The sequence below is a fragment of the Nanorana parkeri genome, unplaced genomic scaffold (assembly GCF_000935625.1).
Source record: "Nanorana parkeri isolate BGI_ZX_2015 unplaced genomic scaffold, ASM93562v1 scaffold512, whole genome shotgun sequence".
NCBI lineage: Eukaryota > Metazoa > Chordata > Amphibia > Anura > Dicroglossidae > Nanorana > Nanorana parkeri.
Genome location: NW_017306780.1, coordinates 188,017 through 198,183, shown reverse-complemented (window position 1 = coordinate 198,183; position 10,167 = coordinate 188,017). Strand labels below are relative to the sequence as shown.

Below are 10,167 nucleotides of genomic sequence, written 5' to 3'. Positions count from 1 at the left end.
TACAGCTAAAGGGCCCGCATCCCTTAAAGTGACTCTAAACTGAGGAGTTAAATCTTAAAAATGCATTCAACTAACTATTAACATAAATGTAGCTTATTTGTGTATCACTCGGCTGTAGATCCTCAAATCATCTTGTGTCACTCTAATTACGGAACCAGAAAATTGAAAGGACAGAAATGAGACTTTCAAGGTACCACCGCAAATTATGATCAAATATAACTGTTATTCTTTAAAATAATCAATATGATTAATATTATTTATCACAATCTTATTTAAAAACTTTAATTAAAAGGGATCAATGCACATATTTACTTAGAATTCTGGTCATGCAACTATTAAACAGTCCTGCCATACCCTAACATCCTACTGCTTGGCTATTATACATACACATCCAATGTTGTATCCATTACTTTACTAATTTGTAAGTAGGATCAAGTGAGGATAGTTCTCAAAGTGTATCTGAGATTTTTAATTTGTTTTATCAGAAGAATTGCAAGAAATAGTTAAGTCAATCATATTGTATCAGAAATAGTATTAATCAACATACTTTATATCAGAAGCATTTCATAACAAATGCCAAAACAATACAAATTCCATATATGCATACACTCATGTCAATCATGTGTACAGCCACCCAAACTAATATGCAATTAACTTTGACTTTTCCCTCAAATATTGATTATATACTATAGATATCAATGCACCAGTGTTCAGAGGCTTAACCTCATAAAAAAAGGCTACATATATGTACATATAAGTTCAGTGTGGGGACACATCACGGTGGTGATACTCTCCAACCTGGTGCAACAAATGACAAACAAATACATCAATTCATAACTAGCTCTAAAGCAAGGTACCCATGGAAGGTCTTAACACAGTACAAGAGCAAAAATTTCCCAGCACACTCACCATCTAACTATTGAGGTTTAAAACAGAGGTTTTAGTTGCACAACTTTTGCAAAATATGTGAAAGCCACACTGCCTTGTGCCAACCCTAATAGTTAGACAGTGTTTTTTGCATGCTGGCTTGATGAGTGTGCTGATAATTTTTTGCTCTTGTACTTTCCAACCTGGAACGCTTCCGCACTGTGCCACTGCGCAGGCACTGTCATCACTCGTTTGTGGCAAAACAGGTTACAAATTTTAAAAGTAATGAACTTAACACTGAATGTGTATGTATAATAGTCAAGCAGTAGGTTGTAATGGTTTAGCAGGACTTTTTACTTGCTGTATGACCAGAATGGTCATTGATCCTTTTTAATAAAAGTTTTTTTAATTAAGATTTGTGACAATTAATATTAACAACTTTGATTAATGACAGGCAGATAATTTGCGGAGGTATCTTGAAAGTCCCATTTCTGTCCTTTCGGTTGTTTTACGAATGGAGAAAGAAAAGAAGAGTTTGGCAGCTGTGGGCACAGATTCATGAGTTACTTAATAATGTGTGTTGCTCCCTGTTGCTCTTTCTTAATGAATAAACATTCTTGAGAAATGAAGTTATCAGTACAATCTTGCAGAGTTATTTCATATTGTGGTACACAAAGAGCAACCACTATATGGAAAGACCCATAACTGATAGTAACCAATCATAACTGAGCTGACTATAGTCAACTGAACTCTAAATGGTTGCTATGAATTCCTGTATGTGAGTATCTTTAGGTACTTTCCAATTCCTTGCTCAACAAGCCTTTCAATGCCTGACTCCTCAGTGACAGTACACCACTACATTGTCCAACAGAATGCTGAGAAAAATAGATGCTATTTTGAACAGTGTCCTCATTTTTTTTAAGGAATTCTATTATTTCTCAGAACAAAATTTGTGTTAAACTTAGTGGAGCAATTAGTTATGTTGTTGCACAGAAACATGTTTCAGTAATGCATAGGTGATGATTTTGGTGGCTAATCTATTAGACAATGAGGTTTAAAATGCTGAAAATGGCACAAAATGCATTTTTCCAGACCTGATTCCTTTTAGAGCAAGTGCACCTTTAACCAACCCATTGCATTGTCATTTCAATTTCCCAAATCCCTAAAATTTTAACATAGAACTGTTTAAAACCTTAATCAACACATATATTCACATATAACCAAATAGAGGGACAAGAAAAAGACCCCAGTCAGCAATTTTGGGTCCTCAGTTCCCAATGGAACTGAATGTTAAAGACACTACAATATGTATGTGGTCACTGGGACAGGTAAGACAATAGTATGTAATGTAAAACATCTATGCTAAAAAAAGAAAGAAAAACCTTTCTGGCTATGTTTTTTTTTTTCCATCGTCTGGTCCTGTAGTACTCCCTGCACTATAGATTGGCCCAGCTTGTGGTATGCCAGTTGCGTACTAGTATCCGGACCTTAAGTAGCCTAATCTAACAAAAACCTCCTTCATATAAGATTTAAATTATAGTTTAACCACTGCATTGAAATAATTATAAATGTTTGGACAAGACCAGTTGCCCTCTGCCATGTGCTCTAAGCAGTCCTACTGAAAGGCATTCATTATCTTATGACAGACCTTAGTGAACAGAAGAGACAGGTGAGAGGTCTTTGCATACTTTATGGAGTGTTAGAACAAACCAGAGTAAGAAACAGGTGGTGCCAATTGACTTTATCTGGTGTAAAGTATTATTTGTTTTCACGTAGAACCTCTAGTAACTCTGTATGTTAGAATTTCAAGGAATCAAGACACATAAAAAAGTACAGAAGCTGGGAGTGAAACTGCATTCTCTTGGAAATCTGGGCTATAGAAATTAATTTCTTGTATGTTTCAAGTGCAGCAAATGTCTGAGCACATAAGTTCATTCACAATCAAATGCACTGCATTTATATGTCTGTATCACATCCAGGAGACATCTACTAGTAATATTTCCAAATGCTATCTTCCCATGTAAGCAATTATCACAAATCTATTTTCTTCCAACAAAATATACCTTTTGAAAGGTTGAAAGGTTGCTTGTATCTAAAGTATGGCTGTTCTGGACATTCTGAGAAGCTGCTAAACATAGCAGATTTAGGTCTGCAGAGTCCTGGAACTCTTTGGGTGTGTCTCTTTAGTGCAGAAAAAAAACTGGATTCAGCCTCACAAATTGGCCTGTTGAGGGGAGAGAAAGAAACCCTTCTTCCCGGCAGTTTCTATACATCAGCAGGAATCATCCACTTTTAAAGCCAATCCAGAAAGTCAGCCTCAGCTTCTTCTCTGATATTGCATAAAGAAAAAAATGCTTCTTAATTTAGGAAGCAATTCACTAAAAATGCACACAGGCTTTTAAGATAGCACATGGCGGCTCAGCAGGTGCAAATTGCCCCCCGCCCCCCATCTGCCTCCCCCTGTTTCAAGCACTAAATTTAATGGCAGTTTATTCCTAAAATATAAATAAGTCAAATAGGAGTAAATTACGTTACCCAAAAGTTAACCCTGTCTTCAAGCAAACTGATCGATCGGTTTGTAAGTGTCTCTAAGTCACTTGCCAATTTGTAGCCAAACAACCTCATAGCAGGTTCACAGACTTCCTGTACTACCTGGGCTAATTTGAAGGGTATGCTAAAACGCCACTTCTCAAATTGTTCTGAGGAGTTTTTTTGGGTAGAATAAATGCCACTATTGTCATGGGAAGCTTTTGTGTTTTTGATAATCCATTCTTCTACTTGTGGCGTAAGTGTGATTCCAGCAAACCTGTACATTTCTTTGGCCTTTTGAAGAGGAAACCTAGCTATGTCTTCATATCGTATCAGCATATACCGTCCTCTAAGCCATTTAGGTTGTCTCAAACCTAGCTCTGCAGACAATCGGATGTTGTCACAGTTACCCCTCAGTTTTTGAACTTCATCTTCGGGTATGGGGGCAGCTCCTTCCAAAGCCCATTTTTTCCATGATTCATATTTTCCAGAGAAAGCTACCATGCGCGATGCCAAAACAGCTCTGGGGTCACGCACAAGCTGTATTATTCTCATATCAAGACGAGGATCTTCTACAAGAGTTTTCAGGAACTCCAGTTGCCTTATGCGTACTGCTTTAATAGCTACATGATCTTTATTTAAGCAGGCCTCCATTGCCAGCGTCATATTCAGAGGTCCACACCGGCGATTCTTGCAATGGTATTTCTCAAAAGCTTTTTTAACAAAGGGAGTGCATACTGGATCTTCACATAAGGACTTGCTGGAGCCCCTACGGAACATAAACCTCGTAAGATGGCCTTCAGGAGTTGGGGAGATAAAGTTCTCTAAGGTGTAGAGGTCACACAGAAGAAGTTGCTGAAGCACATCTCTGTACACAATTGCTGAACCTACTGCATTGGCTCCCATAGATTCAAATGTCACAGTTCTTTCAATGTGCCAAAGAGGTTCAAACAAATAAAAAATATTGCCTTGCTGGTTAAAGAATTCGCCTACAAAAGATGAACCAGTGCGTGTGGTGGCCATCAGAAGTATATGTTTTCGAGAAGTTTTTGGAACATCGGAAAGAAATGTGTTGCTTCCTCCAAACTGTAGAGTGACATTTGCCAACCGTTTCCTGAACTGAAAGAAGGCAGAGTCCAGTTCACTTAGTGATATCAATGAGCCATTCTCTGCGTAGACTATATTGGAATCTGTGCTGTTTATCTCAAAAATGTTCTGTGGCATCTGCTTCAGGTTAAGTTTGTCTGACACTCTGTAAACCAAACACAAATTGTAGTTATTAGCACAGAATTGTACTGTTTTTATCATTCTTAAGCACTGGGTTAATCTACTGTTCTGATTATGGAACTGAAAACCTAAAGATACCTATTGCAGTCTGTTTACACAAGCTGGATGCAAAAGAGCACCCAGTACTACTGTTATTGAGGCAAGAATCCACTTGTGCTGAAATCATGGGTTGGAACCCGCTGGGAGAAGCAATAGGAGAGATTAGCGAGTCACAGGCCAAACACTGCATACAATTCTTGGGGTTGCAACACCATTCCTACCTACACCTGTACTTACCCATTTGGTTCCGTACAGCTTACCAGGCAAGATATTCATAGGGGACTTAACAGGGTGTAGACCCACCTGCCAAGCTCCATGTTTGAATGCTATCCTGAACAAGGCCTTAAAATACCAATTGCTCAAATCACATCAGATAATGAAAGTACTATATATCTGTATTGCAGTACAAAGGTGTGGCATACAAAATCTGGATTCCACCTGCATAAGCTGAGCCAGAGACTTTAATAATGTGTCTGTATAGGTTTCCACAGGGTACTCAGTTTACATCCAACAGTTCAAAGACAAACTGACAGATTAATTGGTTTCTGCCTACAACACTATGTATGATTTTGTGCACCTGGGATAGCAAATAAGCGGAAAGCTCCACTGAGAGAGGGACTGATATAACTAATACAATTTCGGACTGCATATGTTGGTATGTAAAATGCATCTATACCTTTTACTTTTTCTATTTCATTTAATAAACATATGTCATAGTTTCTGAAATGTATCCTGGGGAGCGGCTTTAAATCTTAACTGCAGGAAGATATAAAACACACACATTAATGCACTTAATGTATTCATTAATAATGTATGACATTTTTTTACATGCACCTAGTATAAGTAGCTGAACTTCATTAATATCAGCCTCCTGCAATCTCTTGTACAGCAGTACTCAGCCTGGGAAATGGAGGGGCATAACTAATCTTAAGCTAATCAGGTGTAGTGCATGCAAATTGTATTATTTCTTTCCAATCAGTAGGTTGGAAGTGGCACCTCTCTATCCTTTAACTTTAACAGAGCAAATTAAATTATCCAACTTGCTGTGCTGTGGGACAGGACTGCGTGGACAACAATTTAATTTTTTGGGCAAGCAAGACAGTTACTTTATATGTATTTCCTTTTACTGCTATTTTTTAGCTATTTGCCTGTAGATCATCTGAAGTCGGTAGCCAATTTCATGTTTCCAGTCTTGAACCAAACATTTCTAAAAAAATATTGGAATGCACTTTCAGCTCTTCAAATGCTAGTGGACAGGATATCATGATTTCTAGTATTAGACTGCACAGAGAGAAATGACCGAGAGTCTCGGTCATACATTATGTCAACCAGACTTTGGGCAGAAGGAAGTTTACCTATGACACACATCAGAATATTAGCATACCAGAAGCAATGGAGAATTATTAATCAGGCAATACTAGGGTGAATCACATGTTATAGTAAGTGGACTCTACACAGAAACAATATTGGCAATGTATATGCGTATATCAAAGCTGAGTATGTAAAGCTGAGTATACTGTTAGAATGTTCTTTTTTTTTTTACATACAAGGTCTACTTTAAAGCAGGCGTTGCATGTAGGTAGGTACCAAATGTCGCTCAGACTGGGATTTTACTCATTCTAGTCAGTGAGGAGAGTCCAGAGGTAGCATGAAACGCCAGTCAACTAGCATTTATACATAAGATCTTGGAAGTCTTCTTGTTTTTTATCCTTTAAACAACCTCTTGATTTGGATTAGGTGGTTTTTACAGACCCCCAATGGATTGGCCAAAATGTCCTCATACCACCTTTGCCAAGCAAATCAATAGTTCTTATAGCTACAAATATTATTTTAAAAAATGTCAAAAGCTTGGGTTTACTTAACAAATGGATAGCTAGGAACACAACAACTGAAAAAAAAATCATAAAGATGTTATTATATGCATTTATGTAAAAATGCAAATCACAAATACACAAGCTAATTACAACTAGCGAGATTTTTTCAGTTTTTTTATACATTGAAAACATTAAATCAAGGTATAGTTACTGACAATCTTAATCCCATGTCATCTAACACATTATCTTAAGAGGACAAAAATGTGCAGAATACCATTCAGGGAAGAAGCTGCATGTGATTCTAACATGAATCAATGTCTAATGACATAATTAGATAACTGATATGTCATTTATTTATATAAACTGTATTCTAATTAGCAGCTGAGTAGTTTCATGTGTTTCTGAACACATCATTGTAGATGACAGTGAGTCACTACTAGCTAAAAGAGTAACAAAATAAACTGGGCAGTCCCTCAACATTCACTTAACTATTTTGAGCTTAACAGGAAATTAATTTTGCTTGCAGCTGCAGTGGCCAATCTTTCAGCATCTCTAGGCTATATTTCCCAGAACAAGTCACATCTTTCCCAGGGAAAGATCTGAAGACAGTGACAAGCAAAAATTACACTATACTAATTAGTTAAGGCCCAAACACACAGGCATTTAAAAAGTTTTCTCCTAAATTATAGTAAATTAATGTTGATTTTATGCATGCATCCTACTGCATTCACTTTGTGTGTTCACATCTTTTAGTAAAAGCAGAAAAACCTAGGATATGTTTAGAATTTAGGAAGTGAGAAATGAACACTCCAAAAAAATACAACTTTATTATGCCATGTATTTACATTACATCATTGGCATACCTGCACTAAGCATAGCTTGGTCTGTTGTGCACTTTGTCACATCTGAATGTTCTTGTGTCACATTCTTGTTGGATCCATTGGGCTCTCTAACAGGATTTCATTTTAGCCTATAGAAAGTGTCTATTTTGCACATGGTGGCACCCAAATCAAGCTTGCTGTAATTTCCAAGTCAGATAAAAAGTTAGTTTAACTCTTGGTGTTAGATGGTTGTCGTCACACCATCCAGAAGTAGTCGTTCTTTCTTTCACACACTTTAGTAGAGGGAGAGGGCTGCTCATCAGAAGACTCTGGGGTTCCTGTCATATACATAGAAGATAAAAACAACAAAGTGCCGCCTCCATGTGTTAATAGAACAATAACCCAGGGTTATAAGTACTCACAATTATAAATCTCAACACGGCGTCAAAGAAGCCACAAATACAGTATCCAAGGAATGTTCCGCTCCGACTGCGTGCTAAAAAGCTTCCTCCACTCACATCAATGACCACCGGTTACTTAGGCTGGATATACACTTTTCAGGGGCACATCCCCTTTCTCAGAATCACGATGTGATGCCCCTGAAACGCGTAAATCCAGCCTAAGCAACTGGTGGTCGTTGATGTGACCGGAGGCATCTTTTTAGCACGCAGTCGGAGCGGAACATTCCTTGGACACTCTACTTGTGGCTTCTTTGACGCGTGTGTTGAGATTTATAATTGTGAGTACTTATAACTGTTGTTTACTAACCTGTTCTATTAAAAAGTTTTTACACATGGATGCGGCGCTTTGTTTTTTTTATCAAGCTGACTGTACCCTTTCACATTACAAGAAACTAATGAAGGATCCCCTTACATATTGCGTTATAAATGGCAGTGTAAATAATCCCTTGTAAGGGTATAGCAACCTTTGGTGTTCAAATAGAATTCACTGGAAATCAACAGTTCATTTAAAGAGGTGGTCCAAAGAAGGTTCTGCTGTAAGCATTGCTTGTTAGCTTGAGAGAACTTATCACTGATCCTTTCTGCTCCAGGTTCTATTTGAACTGAGCAAAGAAGAGCTGTCTAATGTTGGTTATGTATGTTACTGAATCCTACATTTGCCCATAAACTCTGCATTTCTGTCTCTGTGAGCAAGTGCAACTACAATTGTTACCCAGCATTGCTCTCCTACTGACCCCCAAGTGGTCTTTAACATATAAGTTTAGTTTTAAACAGCCCTAATAAAGATGAAAGGCCCTGAAAGTTTGCCCTAGAAATGTGTTGGTCTACATATTCTTAAATAAAAACATGGTCACTTTTAAATATAATGATTTATATCTTTTAAGGCTCTCTTCAGATTTAATCTGCTTCTCTGCCTTGTAATCATGCCCAAGCACAATACCTTTGTCATCCCTGTAAAAAAATATATAAATGAAAGTATTTCTTCCCATAACACTCACGGGTAGGGCCCTCCTTACCATCTTGTCTTGAATTGTTTTGTGATTGTAATGTCTTCCTTATATTGTAAAGCGCTGCACAAACTGTTGGCGCTATATAAATCCTGTATAATAATAATATAATAACAACAAATTCAATTTTCTCTGCCTTGTCCATAATAAATGGGATTTTACTTTCAGGAACTCCGATAGTTCTGCAAGATATGATCTTATATAAGGCCAAGCATACTTCTATTACATTGATTTACATATGTGCAACAGGCAGTGTCTGTTCATCACTTAAACTGTTTCATAATGTCTTACTTTGAGATGATCTTGTTTTCCTTCTCAATGATGACCAGCACCACCACAAAGACCAGGAAGAGAGCATACTTGGCCTTCAGCCTAATGGTCCTCAGCAAATCTCTGAGGTCCATGGGCAGGTTCAGTAGTCTATCCATGGTAGAGAAGTTTTCCAATGGATCTTTCCCTTTTTTCTTCTGGATGGGAAGATTTGCCTTAGCCCCTTCATATAGAATCTGTCATCTCAGTGATTCTCCTACAGGAATAAACAGCAATTGTGGTTATTAATATAAGCTATATAGAGTCATAAAAATGTCAGATTCCCTTGTAACCTTTAATTAGCAATCCATCTTTAGCACACATAAAGGGTACAGCTTAGGTTGTGTGTTTTCCAATACATTTTCTACCATACAAATGATGATATATTATGTCTTTTGCAGCTTACTATACTGCCTTAGCTTCAGTATAACAATATCATTTTGTTTAATGTTCTTCAAATTAATTCACTCTCTGTTACATTCTACATAATTCTGACATACAGTGCAGTTTACAAAATGTGAGTCAATTCACCTCTGTTTCAATGTAGATGAAGAAATACAACAGATAGCACTCTAATGGAATGAAACATATGCAGCACATAAGCCAAATGGTTAGAAGGACAAGTTTAGTCACTCAACTGTGCACAGTCCTAGACTCTGGTTATTTAGTCCACTTCTGCAGCGAACCCCATTCTAATGTAGTAATTATACAAACCGAAGACAGTACCATGGAGTCCACACTCACTGGTAATGACATTCAACTTGTTAATGTTAACACAAAATGGGCAGATGACCCCAAAACAACATACATGCATATTTGATCTTCATCTGCATTGAGTGCGTCTATCCTTATCTGATTTTAATGGAACAAAGTCCAAGTATACTACATCCACTAGTTGCCATATCTTTAGCTGTGCAATACAGAGAAGTTTGTTGGAGAAGCTTATTCGTGAATAGGAGCTCTGTGGTTTCTGTTCAGACAATAAAAATGCTTCTATGCACTGCAGCTCTCAGCAAAACTGGAAAAGTATGGA

General features: G+C 37.4%; 1 protein-coding gene across 1 annotated transcript; it reads right to left on the bottom strand.

The window, feature by feature from the left end:
- Positions 1–3,015: 3,015 nt before the first annotated feature.
- On the bottom strand, positions 3,016–9,330 carry CHST3 (carbohydrate sulfotransferase 3). Its single transcript, XM_018561272.1, has 2 exons — positions 9,117–9,330; positions 3,016–4,648 (listed from the first exon to the last, which is right to left on the bottom strand). Exons 1-2 carry the CDS (start codon positions 9,251–9,253, stop codon positions 3,394–3,396), a joined length of 1,392 nt encoding a protein of 463 aa, XP_018416774.1. The 5' UTR covers positions 9,254–9,330; the 3' UTR covers positions 3,016–3,393.
- Between the last annotated feature and the right edge of the window lie 837 nt (positions 9,331–10,167).